This window comes from Astatotilapia calliptera, chromosome 19 (genome assembly GCF_964374335.1).
Source record: "Astatotilapia calliptera chromosome 19, fAstCal68.1, whole genome shotgun sequence".
Lineage (NCBI taxonomy): Eukaryota > Metazoa > Chordata > Actinopteri > Cichliformes > Cichlidae > Astatotilapia > Astatotilapia calliptera.
The window spans coordinates 16,395,618-16,418,282 of NC_137440.1; the positions used below are offsets into that span (position 1 = coordinate 16,395,618).

The 22,665-nt window shown below is 40.0% G+C and overlaps 1 protein-coding gene across 5 annotated transcripts in view; it reads right to left on the bottom strand.

Moving 5' to 3' along the window:
* Window positions 1-22,665, bottom strand: part of alk (ALK receptor tyrosine kinase) — a 489,366-nt gene that overhangs the window by 77,819 nt on the left and 388,882 nt on the right. For all 5 annotated transcript variants that reach the window (XM_080293835.1, XM_026152849.2, XM_026152846.2 and 2 more), the window contains one exon: window positions 14,182-14,315. In XM_080293835.1, coding sequence (XP_080149961.1) covers window positions 14,182-14,315 — 134 coding nt within the window. The remainder of the gene's footprint in view (window positions 1-14,181; window positions 14,316-22,665) is intronic.

Sequence of the window (22,665 nt, forward strand, 5' to 3'; positions counted from 1 at the left end):
CAGTGTCTGGACTTCTACTTAAGTAAAGAATGTCTGTACTTTTGCCATCTCTGTAATACTTGACCTTAAAAAATGGAATATTAAAGTTTGGTTTCTGTGTAAGTACTATAAAATAAATTCTACTTGATTTGACACTCTCTATACACAAAAATGAGCGGAAAAGGTTCCTCTTGTGGTGGAACAACAGCTATACTAAACAAGCCCATTCTAAGAGCTGTCATTGAACGTAGTTCTTGCACTGTGGGCACAAAAGATAGAAGTACTTTCTACAAATTAGTAGAAATCTCAGAAAGTTCCGGTGTGCACTGCACACGGTTGAAAAACAGGTATTTAAATATAAAACTATAATTTGCATATGTGTAACTTTGTTTTGTTGTTGACTTTCACACAGTTATAATGATGCTGTATAATTCTTAGCATTGTTTCCTCTGGTTATTTTTCTCAGTTTGGTTGCCCGTGGTCTGACTTCATAAGACATTTTATACCACCAGAAAGCTTTCAGGAAAATAATATCAACATTAGAGCCAGTGGAAAATTTCTCTCAATGTGTTTTTTTTTCTTTTATCTGCAATGTTGTGGTCATTTCCTTAAAGTATACAAAAGAGTGAAATTCACAAAGTGCATCATTGTATGACATGCTGGCTGTTCCAACTTTTGTTTCTTGCATTACCACGACTCTGCATCTACAAAGCTAAGTAAACATTGTTACCAACCAATAATACAGATCAGCTTTGACATCAAAGCGTCTTTCCCACAGTCAGGGCGACTGTGGTGAGACTGTAGCCTTTGTTTTGTTTAAAATGATCAGCATTATGCCACGGGGCTTTGATTCCACAGCACTGGCCTTGATGTTTCATATCTTTTTCAGTCTGATGAGCAGGTTTGGGTTTATTTCACGGGAGAAATCATCTCAGTGCACTAACTTTAAGGTAAAAAGTCATAACCACTATTTTTACTCCACTACAGGAAAAATGTTTGCTACCCATTGCTGACACACTGACTTCTTCAGAAGGTGATGCAATATATCAGAGGCTTTTTTAAGGACGTAAATTTTTGTTAATGCTGTTGAAATTTGTACCAGCAATAGATCAAAGTCATAAAACATCATAGAGCAATACTTTTTAGTGCACTGAACAGGATCAGTGAAATCGCTTAAAAACATAGAGCTTCCTCAAGAGTTTGAAGACATTTCAAACAGATAACCATTTAAAAATGAAATATATTGTAGGTTAGGGTTAGGTCATTGGTAGAATGAATATATATATATATATATATATCTATATATATATATATAAACAAGACTAACAAGACTAGTTAACAAGACTGGCTACGGATACCGACTACGGAACGGAGCAGTTGTCAGCCACCTCCTGTACATGGATGACATCAAGCTGTATGCCAAGAGTGAACGAGACATCGATTCACTGATCCACACTACCAGGCTATACAGCAATGACATTGGAATGTCGTTCGGACTGGAGAAGTGTAGTCGGATTGTAACGAAGAGAGGGAAGGTAGTCAGAACTGAGGGGATTGAACTACCAGAAGGCAACATTGCAGACATAGAGGACAGTTACAAGTACCTGGGGATCCCGCAGACGAATGGGAACCATGAAGAGGCCGCCAGAAAAGCTGCAACCACCAAGTACCTGCAGAGGGTCAGGCAAGTCCTGAGGAGTCAGCTGAATGGTAAGAACAAGATCCGGGCCATCAACACGTACGCCCTGCCCGTGATCAGGTACCCTGCTGGGGTAATAGGCTGGCCAAAGAAGGAGATAGAAGCCACTGACATAAAGACAAGAAAGCTCCTTACCATGCATGGAGGGTTTCACCCCAAGTCCAGCACCCTGAGGCTGTACACTAAGCGGAAGGAAGGGGGCCGGGGACTGGTGAGTGTCAGCACCACAGTCCAGGATGAGACAACGAACATCCAAGAATACATTGGGAAGATGGCCCCAACTGACCAAGTGCTCAGTGAATACCTCAGGCAGCAGAAACCCAAGAAAGAGGAGGGAGACGAGGAACCATCATGGAAGGACAGGCCCCTGCACGGTATGTACCACCGGCAGATAGAGGGGGTGGCTGATATCCAGAAATCCTACCAGTGGCTGGACAAAGCTGGACTGAAAGACAGCACAGAGGCACTAATCATGGCAGCACAAGAACAAGCTCTGAGCACAAGATCCATAGAGGCTGGGGTCTATCACACCAGGCAAGACCCCAGGTGCAGGCTGTGTAAAGATGCCCCAGAGACAATCCAGGGTGCAAGATGCTAGCAGGCAAGGCATACATGGAACGCCATAACCAAGTGGCCGGCATAGTGTACAGCAGGGGTGCTCAATACGTCGATCGCGATCGACCAGTCGATCGCAAAGGTAGTATTGGTAAATCGCATGGCATTAAAAAAATAGATGCCAGCCTATCATCCATCCCGTCACTTGATTGATACAGGGAAGCCAGTCAGATGACATCGGATTTTTTCTGACGCTTAGGTCGCTGCGCAAACAGCGGCGCGAAGTGTAGTAAAACTGACAACTAGTCAGCGAGTTAACCCCAATTTTTAGCTCTCGGTTTTTTCTAAACCTAAGAAAGGGTTAAAAATGAGTGAGGGAGCTGGACCAAGTAAGAAGACAAAAACGTATCACTTTCATACGGAATGGGAGGAGGACTTTTTTTTCACGATGTCATTTTCGAAGTGCGTTTGCCTCATCTGCCAGGCTGCCATCGCAATGCCAAAGAAGGGAAATGTGGAGCGGCATTTTCGAACTGTTCACGGAAAATACGACACTACATTCCCGCCGAAAAGCGAGCTAAGAAAGAAAAAGGTGAAGGAACTAAACTCCCAGTTGTTGGACAGCAGTCATTTTTCACACAACAAACTTCAAAAGCGAAAGCCGCCACCGAAGCATCGTTCCGGGTAAGTCACATCATCGTTAAAAACAAGAAGTCTTTTCAAGATGGAGAGATGGTAAAAGAGGCATTCGTTGAAGCAGCTGACTCATTGTTCCGAGACTTTAAAAATAAGGCAGAAATAACATCTTCGATCAAAGCTCTCCAGCTGTCAAGAAGTACAGTTACACGGCGCTGTGAAGCCATGGCGGAGGATTTAACCCAGCAACTTTGGAAGGACATCAGAGATTGCCAGTGTTTCTCACTGCAGTTGGACGAATCTACGGACGTGAGTGACACAGCCCAGGTGTGCATTTTCATTCGTATGGTGTTTACTGATATCACTGCAAAAGAAGAGCTATTAACAGTCCTGCCCATGAAAGAACAGACGCGAGGAGAGGACATATTTCAGTCGTTCAAAAACTTTATCGAGAAAACCCAGCTCCCAGTGTACAAATTGGTGTCTATTACCACAGATGGAGCACCCGCAATGGTTGGCCGCTTGAATGGATTTATTGCCAAGTGCAGGCAGGACGATGCTTTCCCGGACTTCCTAAATTACCATTGCATAATCCACCAACAAGCGTTATGCGCTAAAATGCTCAACATGAAGGAGATCATGAATGTTGCAACGAAGATCGCCTGTTCTATTCGCGCCAGATCTCTTCAAAGACGGTTATTTCGTGCACATCTGGAGAAGGCTGACTGCGACCACTCTGAGTTGTTGCTACACACTGACGTGAGGTGGCTTAGTCGAGGGAAATTCCTGCAAAGATTTCGAGAGCTCTGTCCGGAGATTAAGGAGTTTTTCCGTGTAGCTGGACAAGCAGAATACATGCAACTTAATGACGGTCAGTGGCTATTAGACTTGGCATTTTTAACCGATCTGACAAACATGTTGAATGACCTTAATCTACAGCTGCAAGGAAAAGACAAAACAGTGATCAACATGATCAGCTCAGTTAATGCTTTCAAACGAAAGATGCAACATCTCTCTTTAAAGCTGCAGCGTCATGATTTGATAAACTTTCAAAACCTGGCGTCAGAGCTGGAGATGCAAGGGATGGCCTGTTTGCAACTTGACAGTGCACGCTACACAGAGCAGATTGACAATTGTCTGTCAGAGTTTGACAAACGCTTTCAAGACTTTTCTTTGCTCGAGCCAGTCGCTACCTTCATGTGCTATCCTTTTCGGGAAGATGCTGATGTCGATTCACTCGCATCAAAAATTGCAAAACTATTTCACCTGAACTCTTCTGGAGTGGAAGATGAAATTTTGACACTACAAGCCGACATTGAGCTGAAGTCCAGAGATCATGGACAGTTCTGGAACTTACTCACAGAAGTAAAGTACCCCAACATGAGGAAATGTGCTGCCTCTTTGACTGCATTATTCGGCTCCACTTATTTATGTGAGTCATCATTTTCCCACATGAACATCATTAAGTCCAAGTAACGTTCCACCATGACTGATGAACATTTGGAAGTGTGTTTGAGGCTGGCCGTCAGCAGCTATTCTCCGGACTATGCATCCCTGGCTGATTCAATTCAGTGCAAGTCATCAGAGTAAACTCAGGTAATGACAAAAAATTTACATTGTTGTGTTGTGAAATATTGGATATTGCAGTTATGCATGTATATACATTGTAGATATAAAGAATCCTCAATATATTTATAAATAAGTATATGTTTTGGATTTTTGTAGTGGGTAGATCATTTTGACTTGGTCATTTTATAAGTAGCTCACATGCGGAAAAAGTGTGAGCACCCCTGGTGTACAGGAACATCTGTGCCGAGTATAACCTGGAAGTCCCAAGGTCAAAATGGGAGATGCCCCCAAGGGTGGTGGAGAATGACCGAGCTAAGATCCTGTGGGACTTCCAGATACAGACGGACAAAATGGTGGTGGCTAACCAACCGGACATAGTGGTGGTAGACAAACAGAAGAAGACGGCCGTAGTGATCGATGTAGCGGTTCCGAATGACAGCAATATCAGGAAGAAGGAACACGAGAAGCTGGAGAAATACCAAGGGCTCAGAGAAGAGCTCGAGAGGATGTGGAGGGTGAAGGTAACGGTGGTCCCCGTGGTAATCGAAGCACTAGGTGCGGTGACTCCCAAGCTAGGCGAGTGGCTCCAGCAGATCCCGGGAATAACATTGGAGATCTCTGTCCAGAAGAGCGCAGTCCTGGGAACAGCTAAGATACTGCGCAGGACCCTCAAGCTCCCAGGCCTCTGGTAGAGGACCCGAGCTTGAAGGATAAACCGCCCGCAGGGGCGTGCTGGGTGTTTTTCCATCAGGGTTTGCCAGTTACTGAAAGTGTGTGTGTGGATCTGCCTTAACTTAGTCAATATAAAACTTATAAAGTCTGATTGCTAAAGCCTCAGTCACACACACCTGGAAACTTGCAGGGAACTCCTCGCCAACCTCTTGTCGCTAGGGAAAAATATCTATTCGCCGACTCGTTTGTGAGTGGTTGCTGGCGCCAAAAGGAGCTGCACCAAAAATCTCCTTGTGATTGTTTTCATCACTAGCAGATTACCACTGTCACCCGCATGAAAGTCACAGGCTGTATCCCTCTTTGCACCCAGTTTCACCTAGCATCTGCTAGCAATCTATAGCAACCATTCACCAACTGGTTGGAGAATACAAATTTATTCCCAGTGACATGAGTTTGCTGAGTGGTTTCCTAATGGTCTCTTGGCCTGCGTGACGAGAGCCTTAGCAGTTGATTTTACAGCATCTACCACCAACCTCAAGCAACCACTTGTGTATCCCTCAACCGGTTGACATTTTTCCATAGTGACTGAAGGTTGCCAAGGGGTTGCCAACCAATCCCTAAGCCTGTTTCACTGGGGCTTGAATTCCTCACAAATTCCCTTCTGTTATGTTAAGATAATACTAAGAACTGTACACATTATAGACCAATAAAAGATTTCTGTTGCTATAATCAACAACTGGTTAAGCTACTTCCCAACCCTTCTGTACCTACATAAAAATGATTACATAAAATGTGCTGTTTGATATTAAACGGATAGGAGAAACTCAATAAACAGATTCACCCCAGAAGTCTTCATCCATAAATATGCTTTACAGACTGTAATTAGATTTAATGTTGCTTTAACTTGATTGACTTTTTGTCAATACTAGTTTAAGTCCATAACATCCAGAAATTTCCTCCTCTTTGCCAGGTTTGTGCTGATTCAGACATCTGTTCCATTTGGCGTATGCATGTTGTGAACACTCTACTTGGTGCCCTGGGCCATTTAACACTTGCTCAATATCTTAAAATGAAACTGCCTGTATAGATTGCCTTGGAAAGGTGCCTGCAACAGAAACACAGTTTGGGTTGAGGGGATGCTGCTTGCAGAAAGGCCTAAGGCAAGAGATTAGAGGTAGAATGTGATAAAGCTTAGTACTGCCAGAAAGGCTCTTGTCTTGGCAAGTTGTATCTTATGTTAATTGATGAGCTTTGTTTTCCTGTTTTTAACTTTCTCGTAGTTTTTTGTCCTCGTATATTCTCTCAGTGATCCTAACATGTTTTCAAAAGACTTCAAAGTATCCTCAACAAAATACAAGATCAACAGAAATATCCATATAATTAGCTCCAGGTAAATCTCACAAATAGATGGACTTCTGATTGCCTTCAAGGCTCCTAAAGGCTTTGAACGCAAAGTAAATAATAAGCTTATATTAAAAAGAAGTTAATTTATTTATGAAGTAGAGATCTGTGATCAAAAGCTGTATTTTTATAGTGCTCTTTTAAGCCAGACCGTGAGGCACAGTATAACAAGTATTCTGCTAGTAAACTCTGATACAACCAGGAGTTGAACAACCAAAACTAATTACAGGTTCATCGTATGCTTCTGAAAGTTCCTTATTAATACCAGACAATATATCATCATGTTGCCTAGCAGCCACATAACAATGGACTAAAATCTGCAGACAGGACAGTGGACCAGTGATTGCAAAATATAAAGATCACCTTATAAATATACGTTAAAGGAACTACACTGAATATTTGGGTTTTTTCATCCCTTTTAAGTGGTGTTGCCCAATCTCTCTCTCTCTCTCTCTCACACAAACAGACACACACAAACACAGTACATTATGAAGAACACTGGTATTAGATGAGCAGCTTGTGTCCTATATTTAATTAAATGTTAAACTGGAATTATGTACAAACTATATTAAATGCAGCAGACATTTTGTCTTTTCTCGTGGCCCAACAACATTATTTGACTTGATTTTATTATTTAATTTTATTTGACTTTTAGAGTGAAATTAGACACTCATTGAATCAGGAAAAAAATTATATGTCCACACGCCTAGCTAATTTGTGTCAGCCAATAAACAACCTGTATCAATCAACAAGATGGTAACATAATTACATTAATGGGAATTCCATATACTATCAACATAAGATAAAAAGAATAACTACCAAATGTTTTTTCCTGTACAAAAAATGTACTACATTTAATGTATGTAACTGACACCAAACATACTGTTTAACTGCCACTGAACAACATGAACTCTATGTGGGTTAAATATCTAATCCATAGAGCATTAAATACATGTTATTTATGCTTCTTCATATTACAGTTTATGAACTGCAAGCAGACAGTATAGACATCCAACTAAATTGGTTTATTACATTAGGCATGATTAGATTGATATTAAAACAGATTAGCTGTGATTTTTGAAGCTCAGCCTGAAAGAGTTACGCATGTGGATGTGTACATTTTGTGGTTTTGTCCTTGTTAGAGGTATGGCAATATGGCAATGCATGTTGGTTGGCTGGTTAGTCGGTCTAACTCTTAATTTCCTAATCAGAGTTAAAGTAAAGTAATCAAACAAATATGAAATTCTGTAGAGACATTCATGGCCCTAACAGGTTGAAATTGTGTTTCATATCTTATTAAATAGAACACTTGATGCTTGTTTTGACTGAAAAAGGAGTATCAAGCAGAGTAGCTACTTTGTTGTTGTTGTGACCATACGGTCATGTGAAAGTTTCCACAGGACCCAAAACTAAGTACTCTCACTGCTTGCATAGAAATTATAAGGGTATTATAATTTCTATGCAAGCAGTGAGAGTACTTATTCATTTGATCATCAACAAGTATGAAAAAATACACACACAATTACTGCTTCCATAGGAATAGGAAGTAAGGATAAGCAGCAGTAAGTGCATTTGACCAACACAAGATTTGGCAGTTTGATGGTCTGGGGCATTCAAGGGTCTATTAATACAATGCAATAACCTTCCAAGAAACGGACATCATAAAATGTTAAAATAAAACAGTGACAGTAGAGTTAGAGAAAGACTGAACAAGTATGGCTTACTCGGGAATACTCCCAGGAGAAATCTCTTTACATTTTCAAAGTTGCTGCTAAAGAAAAATGAATTGTGGAATAATAACCTCATACCAACTGTTATGCACGGTGGTGGAGGGGTAATGACTTAGGTTTGTTTTGGAGCGAAAGCTTGGCTGAAATTTGGTTATGCGACAAGACAGTGATGTATCATCGAATGGCCCACCCAAATGTTCAGAGCTCAACCTGACTGACATGCTGTCATGGTACCTTAAGAAAGCTGTGCATGAATGAATGCCTGCAAACCTTAATGAACTGAAGAAACATTATAAAAAAAAAAAGCATGAACCACCACATCAATCTAAAAGGCTGATAAAACTAAATTTGCACCAGACAATATGCTCAGCTTGAGGCTGCAAGAGTGAGATTCACACAACAATAGAGGATACTGTGTCTACATCATACTGGCTCCAGCAAGAGGTTAATGTTAATGAAGAATCTTAGCAACTGCATTGGAGGTTGTGAAATTTGGTATACATATTGTTTTAGAAGGAGATGACACATGTGGCATCATCAGCAGCCTAATTTTTATTTAATCCCTTTAAGGCTTAAAAACACTTTTGAAACAATAGTATTGATATTATTTGGAGCTGTGGCCTGAAAGCTGCCTAGTGCAACATTAGGGGTGTAATATACACGTATTGACACTATGTGGACTAAAATATTGGGCCACACCGCTGAGTCTTTTAATTCAGGTATTTTTAGTCCTGCTAGAGTTACATAAAATCAAGGACCTAGCCAAATGGTCTACATGGAACAAGTAGGTTTGTGAAATTTCTTACCTTGTAGATATTCAAAGAGCAACAGCAAGTGGTATTATTGCAAAGTGGAAGTCTTTAGGAACTACAGCAACTTATCTTACTGTAACTTAAGTGGCAGACAACAGAAAGTTACAGATCAGTTGCTGTTTGCTGAGGCGCCAACGCTCTGCTGACTCAATAACTGTAAAGCTCCAAACCTCTTTTGACATCGACGTTAACACAAAAACTCTCCATCAGGAGCTTCATGGCATGGGTTTCTGCGGCCGAGCAGCTCTTGTAGGTGTATTGTGTAGGTGGCCCAGTACTGTAGTCCATACGGTGCAGATATATGGCTGAGAGTTTATTTCATGCACTCAAAGAGCCAAAGTGAAATAGAAATCTAAATTAAAGCCTGATGTCCTGCTATAAAGTGAATGGTTTTTTCCATTACAAAATACCATCAACCATCCTTCCACATGTCCACACTCTGTCCACTACAGTAGCTTTCTCCAAACCCATTTCCCTCATAGCATTCTCCACAGGGCCATGTTTGATTGATGGGCCTAGGGACACTTCATGGTGCTGTGTACCTAATCGTGAAGTATAGACTTGCTGTAACGCTCCATTAATGCCCCGCGGCAGCATGGTGTAGTGGTTAAGGAAATGGACCAAGGAAGAGGAGGTCAGTGGTTCAGATTCCCTAAGGGTTCGCTGCTGCCTTCACTCTGCTCATTGTCCAATTGGAAAAATGAATTGTGACAGTTTGTGGGGTAATTCATGAGCACAAACACAGAATTATGCACTTGAGCAGATAAACGTTGTTATAGACGTTAAGGCAAACGTGACCCTCTGGCTTGTCACAGAGGAAAAAGTCAAATCTGCTATTGACACAATCTGTTAATGAGCTTGTCAGTCATCACAGAAGTGTCTATTTACTCTCAGGTTAAGAGTGTTGCTGACATGTTTGCTGAGTTTGAATGATTACGTTCTCTGGACAGATATGCGACAACCATAAAGAGAAATACTGGCAGAAGGTAGGATTCTAACTTCCTGTCAGAAGGATGAGCACTGGAGATAGGCATACAGCCACACAAGTCACTTTAAGGGCACCAAATTGGATTGCTTGTTGGTCCAGTGACTGATGAGTTAATTAAAGTGGAAGGGTATGGAGAAAGAAGTCAGACACTGCTCCATTTATTTATTCTCTATTGACTATCTCCATGCACTTCACTAGCTAGAGTAATCGCTGCCTTTCTGCCCATGAAAACAACTAAAGAGGAGGAAATGGACTTTGTCAAAATTACAAATCAGGTGCAAAAGATGAAAAGGAGACGTAATTTCAACTGAATGCATCGTATTTAGATGAATTATTAGCTAAATGATTATAAATAATACATCCATTCTGCTAATACAGAATATCTCAAGGCAGACCTGCTAAAAAATCAAATAATGAGTGAATCAGTGAATTAAAACTGTCAGACTGAATCATGCGTTTCTTAAAAAAAGTCTTCCAAGTCTAAAGGAAATTGTTACGCAACCATAACAGTACCAACAGTCTGTGTCCACAGCCTCCTGTCTGCTGAAATTAAACCTTCAAACCTTTGGGACCAAATTAAACACAATTAATCACCGAAGTCTGGATCAGTCTTACAGCTATTCACCCCAAAAGCTTGATAATGGAGGTCATTAATAGTAGTAATTAGCAACTTTTCAGTGCAAGGGACTAGAACAAATAAAGCAAACGAGTGTATTTGTCAGGGATTTAGTGTGAGAGCCTTAATGGAGCACTCTGGCTTCATGTTCTGAGAAGAGAGGTAATTTGAGCTCAGGTTTGTGACAGGTGCTGGAGGAAAAAGTGGGGGAGGTTGAGAACACCACGAAACGTGGTGAGGCCACACGGCGAGCGTGCCGAGACGGATTAGGACTTTGTTTAGAAGTGGGATGTGTGTCGTGGGTGTTGCACTAGGGACCCAGGTGGTGCCCGAAGAGAGCGTGGCACGTCTGCATGCTTTTTTCTCTCTGTCTATCAGCCAGAGCTTATGCACTGTCAGGGAAGAGGAACAGGGTGAACCCAAAACAAAGAACAATTAGATACTGTTCAACTAAAGCTGGATTTGCATGAGCAGCATCATACTCTTTGTAACAGTTACACAAAGACCCACTGGAGAATCACTTCTGTTTTAAGTGAGATGGAAATTGTTTTGATTGATGTGAAGTTAGGCTAATTATATGTTTTTAAAATTTTGCACTTTCATTAGCAGCATTTGATTGAATGATTCAGTTTACAAAGAGAATTTTGGGGTAAGGGAAGACTTACCCCTAGTGAAGACTAGATATGCACTGAACTGAACTGCATTTCCTCTCCTTCTCTTTCTTCCTCTCTTGTCACACTCATATACACAAATGTATTTACATAGCTGATAACCAAATACACCTTTGAACCAAACTCAAGTTTAAACACCTTATTTAAACCAAATCTGAAGACAAATCCACAAGACAAGTCTTTCCTGCGGTGCAATCTTCCTCTTTCACCTGGAGCTAAATATTGACCAAGCATAAAAGCCATTTCATTGTTGCAGAGTGCAAAGAGACTCTCCCTCCATAAAAGCAGAAGGGATTACATTTGCTGGACTGTGAGCATCTCTCTGAATTTAAAAAAAGGCCCCTGGGAATGATCACCATTTTTCTTTTTTTTTTTTAAAAGATGTGCTGTATTTTTTAATACAAAACTACAAGGTAAAGGATCACTTGACTGCATTCCAGTGCTCAGCATAACAAGCAGTCAAATATAAAGTGCAGTGCAGGTCTTCGTTCAAGTGATCCACCCAGAATCAGTGGCCAGAAATCACTACGACACAAACGTGGGAAGAACTGTTTACGTGCAGCTAAAGGTAAAATGCACATGTGTTGATTTTTTGAAGTGGAATGAAGTAAAAACAACCAGTTCAATAATGCAACAATCGTCAAATGTAAATTCACGTTACTTATAAAAACATGGCATATAATTGTAGCATGTAGAAAAGTTCAGTCAGCCTTTCACTTGTTAAATTTCAGAGCCTTCTGACTCATGACCTTAATTAGGTCCAAACTGACTTGTTTGGAGCTGTAAGATCAGATCATCTGTCAGCTGCTGACAATGAGCTTCATAAATTTTCTGACTGTTTAGGCTCCCGGGAGTAAACACTGAAGAAACTGAAGATAACTGATGCCTCGAAAGCAGAAAAAGGCATCTGAAAGATATGAGAAAGCTGCCAGCTTTTTTCCACTTTGCAAAATGTCCTTAAACGAAAATGTGAAAGTCGGGCACAATATATGGAAGACTGACTTCCCTACAAAATTCAGCACAAAAACAAAATCTTAATCATTTTAAAATCATATGCTGCAGACATTATGAATTCAAAATCTTAATCCACATTTCTGGAGGAAAGAATGACTGGAGTTTGATTAAAATAACACCTTGCATGCTGTCAAGTGTGGGTGTGGATATATTCAGATTTGGCATGTATGATAACCAATGGCACATGAAGGATTGCATGAATAGAGCCCAGATTGAATTCCTCTAATTAAAAGCAAATTATGAGTGCTATGTCATGCAGTCAGTTGAGAAGTGTGAAAGGAGGCTGGCTTTAACAATATGACAAAGCTCCAATGTAGACCTCAAAGTCCAACTTAAAGTACTTGAAGAAATTCAAGCTGAAGCTTTCAGAATGGCACTCCAGCTAAAGATCTGTGGGCAGATATTTAACATGCTGTGCCTGAAAGAATATCTCAGAGCTTGAAATGATTGGCAGAAAAAAAGTGTGTGGAAAAAGTAAAAATGGAAAGCTACTACAGCTGCCAAACGATGACACCGAGTCTTAGAAAGAAGCCCAAATTTTATAAATGCAAATTCGATTTTTTTCTTCTTTTTGTAAATTTGTTGTCTTTTAAATAAAAAAAGGTAACACTGCAGTTTGTTGCAGGGGCTCTAGTTATCACGTAATATGTGCATAAAAAGGTAACAAGAAAACGTTTTTAAAGCATCACTTGTAACAAGACCAAAGACTAGAAAAACATCAAGGGGATAAAATGGCCAGAACAGCAGTTTAAACACGAGTTTAAATAACGTGAACAAAGGTAACGTGACTCAACGAGAAAGTATAATGCTGGATTCTCATTATAAATATAATGTTGTAATACATAAATTAGCAGTGTGTTGCTGCCAATTTCAAGATTTAATTTATTTGATTACAAGAAGCTAATGGTGAACCATTTCTCTTGGTCATTCTTAACTTGATTATTGCTTTTTATGTGGGTTCTGTGGTCTCTGAGCTGGTTGGGTAAACAAGTTTTCCTAAATAAGCCTGAAACGAACCCTTGCTTTTTAAAAACTTATACTAGGAAAAATCCCACAGCTTTTGACAAAAAATGTGATCTCTTTTTTTAAATAGAGACATTTTATACATGCAGATTAAGGCATTCTCTTCCAGTAAATCAGCACCGGGTTGGTGTGACAAACAGGTGCTGATTTGCACTTTTCTGCCCGTCAAACATCTGCCAGTTAGAGGAAACAAGGAGTTTATCTGTGTTTCTACATGTTACATGTTTGAGGAAAGTCTGCTGTGCTTCTGCATCTAGTTCAGAGGAAATTGAATCAGTTTTATTAACTCAATTTTGAGGAGCTTTCGAGGTTGACAGAGAAGGATATTATTCCAGTCTAGACCAGCCTACGCATTTCATTCGACAACATGCTGTAATGAAGTTAAAAATGACTGAGTGTAACTATGCAATTTCCATTTTGACATGTTTAAGAACTCAGTCACTCTGCAGACATGTGAGACACATTTGTCCACATACGCATCTGAAAACAAGGGAACGACTGAAAACGTAAGAATCCCAAAATTTTGTTATGAGATATATTGATTTCTATCAGTTTGGAGCCATTTGTAATTAATCTTGCAGCAAATAACTTTCATTATATATTAATTTTATTACTCAGTTACTGATATAAAATGATTTACCTTCCTCACAGTATTTAATTTGTAGAGAAGTAACAGCAACTATTTTGTGATTGTTGGAAATCTCTTTTGGAATTACTGAGTGACGAAAGCCACTCTTAAAAGTCTTTAACTTTAATTAATTAACTTTTACAACAGCAACGAAACACATCACACACACATCAGTGGCAGCTACTTACCCATGGTGCAGTTGGTGGTGAAGTGGGGCTCAATGGTGGCCGTATCATCCTGCGGGATCCGCTGATCGTAGCTGGCTGAGATCCGAAAAGGTGATCCTCCGTTTGTCCCCAGCGTCAGGTGGACCACTGCCCAGCTGCCAAGAAGAGAAAGCAGGAGCAGGATCAGTGCGAAGAGCAGACACCATGGCTGACAGAAAAACCTACACCGGCTGCGGTTGAGAGGAGTGAGTGTAGCTTGGGCCTGCTCAGCCTGGACGACGGAGGTGGGACTGTCCAGGGCTGCACTGGAGGCTGACATGGTAGCTGCCTCATTCCCTTCCATTTTGGGAGGGTCCCTTTCTTCCTTTGCATGGTGATGCATGGCCCACCCTTTGAGGCCACCCAGACTCTGCAGGTGTAGAGGAGGTTTTAGAGGTGGCCAGGTGTCAGGTGGCGCCCTTGTTGAAAGATTACAATAAGCGGTGTGAAGCCGGCACACGCTTACGGATTGAAGCCACAAATACAGAAAGTGTGTGGTCAAGAATCGCCAACACACTGAGGCCAAGTTCTAGTGTGTTAGTGAGCTGAAAGTCCTGCACCGAATGCTGTTTTCCCTCAAGCGCCCAGCTGGCTTTGTGCAGTTCAACTGTCCCTAATTTTATTAAGCAAATTGTGCTGATTTCTCTTTGGCTCCCAGCTCATCAACAATCTCTCTCTCTCCCTCTCTCTCCCCTCCTCCTGTCTCCTGCCCATCCCTACATACAAATCATGACAACATGTATAGTTAATGTCCTGTGAACAGCTACTTCCCTGATGAGATCGTAAATTCAAGTATGCCACACCTGCACATAGACACACCAGCACAAAGGCTACAGAAAGCTACAAAAGTTCTATATGTTGTATTATTAATACAATAGTAACAGGTGGAAAAACTACACCATGCATAGACCATACATATTTTATTAACTACATCTTTGACATGTTGCATCGACTGCAGCACATTACAATGCTCATGCTCTCACATAATGGTACATATATTTAGCTGTTATTTAATAGACTTCTGTGAATTATATACTATAGATAACATTTTTAATTAATCTTTTGTGCATCTTAATCTGCATCTAAAAAAAACTCCTGAAATAACAGAAAATACAAGTGAAAACAAAAGCAAATATGTTGTGTTTAGACTGAACTAAATTGTAATAATGTTTTTGTGATTCAAGTTTATGTCACACATAAGCCACACGCTGCCAATCCACCGACAAACACAGGATCGTGACGGCGAAAGTCAGGAGTTAATAACATTACTGAAATAATAAAACTAACACTGAAGCTAAAAAATAAGTAGAGAGGCATCCACCAACCAGGGACCGGAAATGGCGAATTGTTGGAATTCTTGGCCCTGATTTGGTAGCTGGCCGGTCAGTTTCACAAACGTCTGATTATGAGCCGGTCTCTTTCATGCATGCATAACATGCAGAGAGGGGTGCAGGCAGATAATCGCTTATATTTTACACCAAAACAGCTGATCCGAATCTTAAATCACCCTTCATCCAGTTGAACATGGACATTTTGAAGAGGCAAAACAAAGGCAGCCAGGCACAAGCCAGCAGCCTCGGTATGAGCGAAAAGAACAAAACAGTTATAAAGAATTATAAGAGAATGTCCTGCTATCACATGGCTCTGGTGAAGATATAAAAACACCGGAAAATGATGTAAGCAAATCAAAATAAATTTGTTTTGTTATATAAATCTTGCTTTTCTTTGATAAGGTCAGATGTGCCAAGTAAAGGCAGGTGTACAGAAACTCATTTTCAGCTAATTATTTGCACATCTTTGCAGCACTTTATTCGGTCAGAGAAGATGTAACTTACTGCAGTTTGGGAGGAACTGTAAAGTTTAATTATTACTTTTGTTATGAAAACAAAACAAACATTTTCAGACTCCACTGCTCGCCAATGCATTACATGTTAACTACCATGTGGTCGTGTCCTGGTGTTTTATATGGATTGCCAGCCGATAAAACCTTTTTCCCCTCCTGGTTCCTCGTTCTTTGTTTTTGTCAAACACTTTTGTCCCTCTAGTTTTTCCACTTCAGCGTACATCCCCTCACATCCATTCCAATAGTTTCAGCAATCTCCTTCCAGGAATTTGATGACATTTGTGACATAACATTGTTATCCTCCCACTGATAAATTCGAAAACTGTGGGGAAACAGTACCCAGAAACGCCAAAGGGGACAGTGCTGAACATAAATCAGGTGTTAGTTGGAGGAACTACTAAAGTAAAAAGTATATCTTTATTGTAAAAATACTAAAGTTTATGCTTTTGACTATTGCATTGAGAGTCCAAGCCTAGTTTCTGTATTGTAGGTGTTTTTAGCCTCCCCAGAGCCAGAGATTGTATTTATTGACCATTTTTAAAAGGTACCCAAAGACATGGATCTGGAAAAATTATATATTTTTTCTTTTTTTTCCCTGGAAGTTTGGCTGTCCATGAAGTCTTTCATTAAATAGAAATCCGAGTCTTGTGATTTCAACTCATTGATATGAGTCTTGAGACATTTTCAGTGACCACACAAAGATTTCCTTCTTAAGACTGCTCGTTTCTAACAACTTTGAAAAATAGTTTGGTAGGTTGTGGTCAAATCTTGAGTGGTTGTGAAGAAAGTAAATGAAATACTATAGAAAATAATGCACACCTCCGGGCTAAAAAAGTAGATTTCCACCATAATAGAAGACCTTGGAGTCAATGGGAATGCATTGGTAGGAAGCCTTGTGTTTCTTTTCACAGATTTATTTCCCCACACCTAGGTAACTTAGATCTATTTCCACACAAGGATTAAGAAAACCAAACACTTTCACTGCTTTATAAAGGTTTTAAGCCTTAGACCATTAGTGATGTTATTTTGAGAGATCTCAGCAGGTCTCTAGCTTTCAATTATGACAAGTGCACTGGGTAAAAGGGAGCTGTCTGTGTTTATTTTGGGGTTTATTTTGTGCTTTGTTTGGGTAGAATCGTGCTAGTAAGAGTACAGCAAATATGAATGCGCACACAAGCCCCCACTACACAAACAGGCTCTGAGCTTTTCTGATTTCCCCAATGTCTGCGCTCGAACTCAGCAGGCTTTGCGTTGCTACTTTCACCAGCTTTCCTTCTTATGTTTTCCCCCCCTTCTTTTTTATGTTGCATTGCCTCTCCTCTGTCCTCCCTCTTTCTGGTGCTTTCACCTCTTTCCATTTACTTTTCGCTAAACCGTCTCCGCACCATCTCTCTGCCCCTCTTTTCACCCAGACACTGCTCACAGTGGAGGGAAGATGGGAAGTGATGTTACAGCACCATAGTACACCATTAGAGAACAGCTCTGCGGTATGGGACCTGCTACCTGTCATTCCCCTTAATAAGAAGGAAATGAAACCCTAGATAAGAGCTGCCACTGTCTCCTTGATAACCTTGAAATGATTTGCCAACTAAGTAATATACACATGATCTTGCTAAATTCACCACCAGCTCAGCTAAATATAGAAATGGTTTGGCTACATGATAACAATAGGTTTGTTATTGTGCAGGGATGTTTAAAATAGATCAATTCAACACTACTCAAGGCAACCTCATGTCCAGTTAGATTCATATATTCAAAGACAAAATTAGTAAAACCTATAATTTAGCATGGACGTATACTGCACCATTTCCAATGTGATCATAAGCAATTTAAGTTTTCAGCTGTTTTGCTAAGTTCTTAGTGTTTTTGGTGTTCTTGGCTAGTTAGCTAGTGGAGGACTTGACCCACTTACTTAGTTTGGCTGGTTGGACAGATTTAGGAAGACTTCTACTGGTTCCGAAGTTAGTTTATTTAAGAATGACGGACCCTATTATGTTCTTCAGTAGTAGCAAAAAGTGTCCTCAATAATGCTCAAAAGAAACACGATGGACCAGAACTCAACAGCTACAGTGATAACAAAGATCTGACTATGAATGATGATATGAATTTTCAGGGTTTTTCAGCCTTTTCACTTTAATAAAAAGGAACAAAACACTCCTAAAACAAAACTGCTTTATCAATATAGAGCACTGTCTCGAGACTGATGAGGAATTAGCTTTAAGATGTGTCTGGAAATTGCAAACTTGATTTCTGTCCAGTAACAGGATAAAATCCTGTGCAAGTCTTAGTGTACTCAATTATTTTCATGTTTTTCATGCTATGTCTGTGCTGGCACTCACGGGACTCATTAACAAACCGGTGGATACGAAAAGAGCTGCCAGAATACATCAGTCAAACATTTACATCTAATTAATAGTATACCATACGAGGCACAGTAGCCCTAAATAAAAATACAAAAAAAGATAATGGATGATAAACACCCCTCATGTGGGAAATAGATATACATGACTAATCTGAGTGCAGATGCTAATAATTATCATCATGGTCCTCTGTGTCATAAAGGCCTGCTGGTTATTTAAAATCACCTGACCTTTGTGCAGACTGCTGTTTTTTTCAAAGACTCTCTCATGATGGGAATGTTTTCTTCACCACAGGAAAACAGAACAAAACAGCTCAGACTGACTAATCTTTGCTGCCAATTGACAATTCTCATTTCATAATGCTTTTCATTTATGCTCCCTTAGTGCTCTGCTCTGGCTAACGTAGCTCTTTTAATTTTCATTTGTTGTGAGTGTGTGCATGTGTGTGTTCGTAGGCTGCTTATGTCCTAACCACATTACGACTTATTTGTTATGGGTTCTGTTTTGCATTATCTGTGACTGTCATCTATCAGGACAAACAATAGACAAAGACGTGAGTTATGTTGTATGTTCTTTCAGTGTGGTAATGCTTCCCTAATGCTGTGAGGTGGACACTGCCAGAGTGAGCATACTGCACAGAGACAAGCTTTATAATTGCCTCATATACAGGACTATTGTCCATGTGTGTGGGTGATCCCGAGTTGGACTGAAGATACGGTCTAGATTAGATTATGTTTGGTCATATGATTAAATTCAGTTGATAAAAATATAGAAAAATGATTTAAGTAGCAATATCAAGGCCTGGCAAATACTCCATTCCCTCAAATGGCCACTAGAGGCCAGCTCCAAAAGTGACAGGGGTGCCAAGACAGGAAGCTGTAGACCCAAACTGTCTGCTTGGGCCTTATTTCAGCTAACCTCTGACCCTATTAGAGCACATGTGTATACTGTTTTTACGTAATTGTCCTTACAGCTTTATCCTAGATAATTAAAACACTTGGTGCAGGTGAAAAAGTTTTAAACTTTGTAACCCATAGAACTTTCTTTAAACCTAAATGTTTCATATAGTTGCTTATAAGACGTAGATGAGGGAGGATTTCGTTTTGTTTTCTTACAAATATAGGACAGACGTCCAAAGCTTACAGCAATTTGGTGATGTTTTCATTAAGTATTTTTACTCCTTTATGATGAAATGCTACATATCTGTTGTCAAAAGTGGAACGAAAGAAACATAGCTAAGCTGCATAAATATGCCAGAGAGGAGAAATTACTGCACTTTTGTCTTTTACATCAGAAATATGCTCATTCAATAAACTAGTAAACTCAACAATATCTCCTGTTGCTTGAGCGGCTCTCTGTAGAAACCAAACGAGTCATTCTATGGCAGAAAAAATGAAACTATAATATGCCGGTAATAACAAAATGCAGCCTATAGTATTGGCAAAGCCATTTAACTTGGGTCCTCAAGTCTGAGTGCAAAGAATGGAAAAGGTTTTTCAGAGTCCAAGTACCCTGTTGAATGTATCTGCAGTAAAACCAAAGGAAGGGGAACAGAAATGGAAACTGCTTTACATGGTAATGGAATTTTTACCCCCTAAGAGACATAGGCAGTGATTTTGATCATTCTGGCTATTTTAGATCGAAGTGGTATTTTTTTTTCATGGTGGAAAGATGAGATTGATTGAAAATGATGCTCGTACAAAATAGGTAAGCATGGAGGCAACTGGGTTTAAGGACTTCAGAGGTGGGTGGGGGGGATCTCTACTTAAGCCACATTGATTTTGACTGTCAAATGGCATAGTGCACAACAAGCTTAAGCCAATATGTCAAGAAAAGATTAGACTGAATGGCCTGACATAGCCGAGCGGAATGAATGCCACTTCTCCACGCTATGCAGGACGCTTTTGAATGGTATCTGTTATGCTGTAATGCCACTAGACTGATAGGGTGGATGAGATAAGTAGGGTTGTTTCATATTAGGGACATGTTTTTAATCTCTCTCTCAAAGATGTCTCCAAGATTTAAAAAAATAAAAAATTTGTTATGTGGGAAAAATAACTCCGTATACACCTCATTCTAGGAAGCCAAACTTTGGTATCAACAAATATATACCTTTTAGACAGTGAATAACAAAATTGCTTGATTTTGGCAGTTTGTGAACACTATCAACTTTGGAAGAATGGCTTAGACGACAGTAATCACGAGGCTTTCACATAATTTGCAGACTAAAACTTGGGATCGCACTCAAAGCAAGCATTAGCCATTGTACATTCAGATGAGTCACACCTGAATACAGCTATCTTGCATTTACAGTGCAGAGCAAATTATTCAGTGACTGAAAAATGAACAATCTGCCCCAAGCAAATTACAGAGGATGAAAGCAAACCCAAGCAAACAAACAACCCCAGATTAAAAGGGAAAAAAAAGAAACAGGATGCAAGTGAGTCCACCAGGGATTCATGTCAGTGTGGTATTTTCAGATGGCCTAAAAACAGAGACAAAAAAAAATCCAAAGGCAGACCAAGTGGGTAATCAATGGCCACACCTCTTACTGCAATGTGACTACTTCAGAAAGGTTTGTTTACAGTAATTACAGGATATGTGAATTGCAGAAGTTTTTGAAAACACATGTGCCTTTTCCCAGAAGCTCATGAATACTCAAAGATAGAGCTGATGTGTTGATAACTGCACACTGACTTCTCTTTTGACCTGGCAGTTTCATTTCCATTTTGAAACCTGGATCTATGATGGATTTTCCAATAAGTTATACTCCATGAGCAATAATTAATTGTCCTCTTATCACTTCTGTTTGGAGTCATGAAAGGTCAGAAGCAGGGAGAGCGGGACCAAGACCAAGGATAAACCACATTAGTGACAAAATATATGAAAATAATTTAGTCACAAACAGCATGAAATGGTGAAGCTGGAGTTGAGGTAAGCTGCAAAGTGGTTTGCTGGTGCTCAGCGGCTGTGGGCAGGCTAATTCGGTTTAAATAGCAAGGTGTAAAAGATATAACTGGTTGGATATGTAGCAGGGTGTTGGTTGAGCTGCTGTGCTCAGCCTGAGTTCATGGCCATGCCTGAATAAAGTATACTCAAGGTATACTCCACCTTGATTACACACAACCTAGCCAATGGGGCAAGAAGTCAAACAGTGAAGTGAAATGTAATTTTTTTAACTAAAATGTTCTTTTTTATGATGATCATTTTCAAAAAACGCGATAAAGTCTATATTGATACACACGTAAGACAAAATATGATAACTTTCAACTCTAAATTGAAGACTGAGAATGATGAACCTAATCACATTCTTCACTTTCACACACACTTTATTCCCCGTTGTCGCAACTTTACACTCTCGGCTGCAGCTTTTCAGCTGCCAGCCACGCACATCAACAACAACAGCAACCCAGTCAGGACCGAGTTTAGTCCTTTTATATGCAGGGTAGGTGTGACGAGCCGATGCAGCTCAGGTGTGTCCACCTCCCCCCGCAGTCATGCCGCCGTCCACGCCCCGTTGCAAAGACGCATTAGCGGAGTTGGTGTTTCTATTTGGTGAAGTCGCTATTTTAGGTTCGACTCAAAGGGTCGAATTCAATTGCTACAATTAATGGTGAAACTGTACATGTAATTTTTGCTGACCATAAGTACTTTGATCTGAAATGATTTAATAGAGAACTTTAGAAAGGAACGGTGAAGGGTATGATGTGATTAAAACATGACTGGGATATTTCTCTATTAGATGTACATGACGGCTATATATCAAAAGAATGGCAGGCCTACAGTCACCCCCATTTTCATTTTCTGAGCTTCCTTCTTCAGCTCTGTAGAGAACACATTTTGCTAATGTCCTGAGCAAGTGTTAAATCAGATCTGATAATGATTACAGTCTTGTAATGAAATGTTATCTTTGGCATCCCCTGTCGAAGATCCCGTCATCAGTAAATTGTTTTAGCACACAGGGTGGACGTTAGCTTGGAAATCATAATCCAAATGAAATGAGTTCAAACCATTGAGCACGCTGCATAAAATACACAAGATTAAAAAAGAAAACACAGTGAACCTCACGTTTTGCTGACCTTATGAACATGTTACTTAACAGTTAGAGTTAAATGATGATCTAAAAGGCTGAGCATCAGTGAGTTATGATTGAAGCCCAACTGATGTTTAGCTATTTGCTATTTGTCCATTGGTTACTGTTCTTATAATATTAAATCTCCTGGGGTTCCAGCAGACAAAGCAACACAAAAAGAATGACTTTGG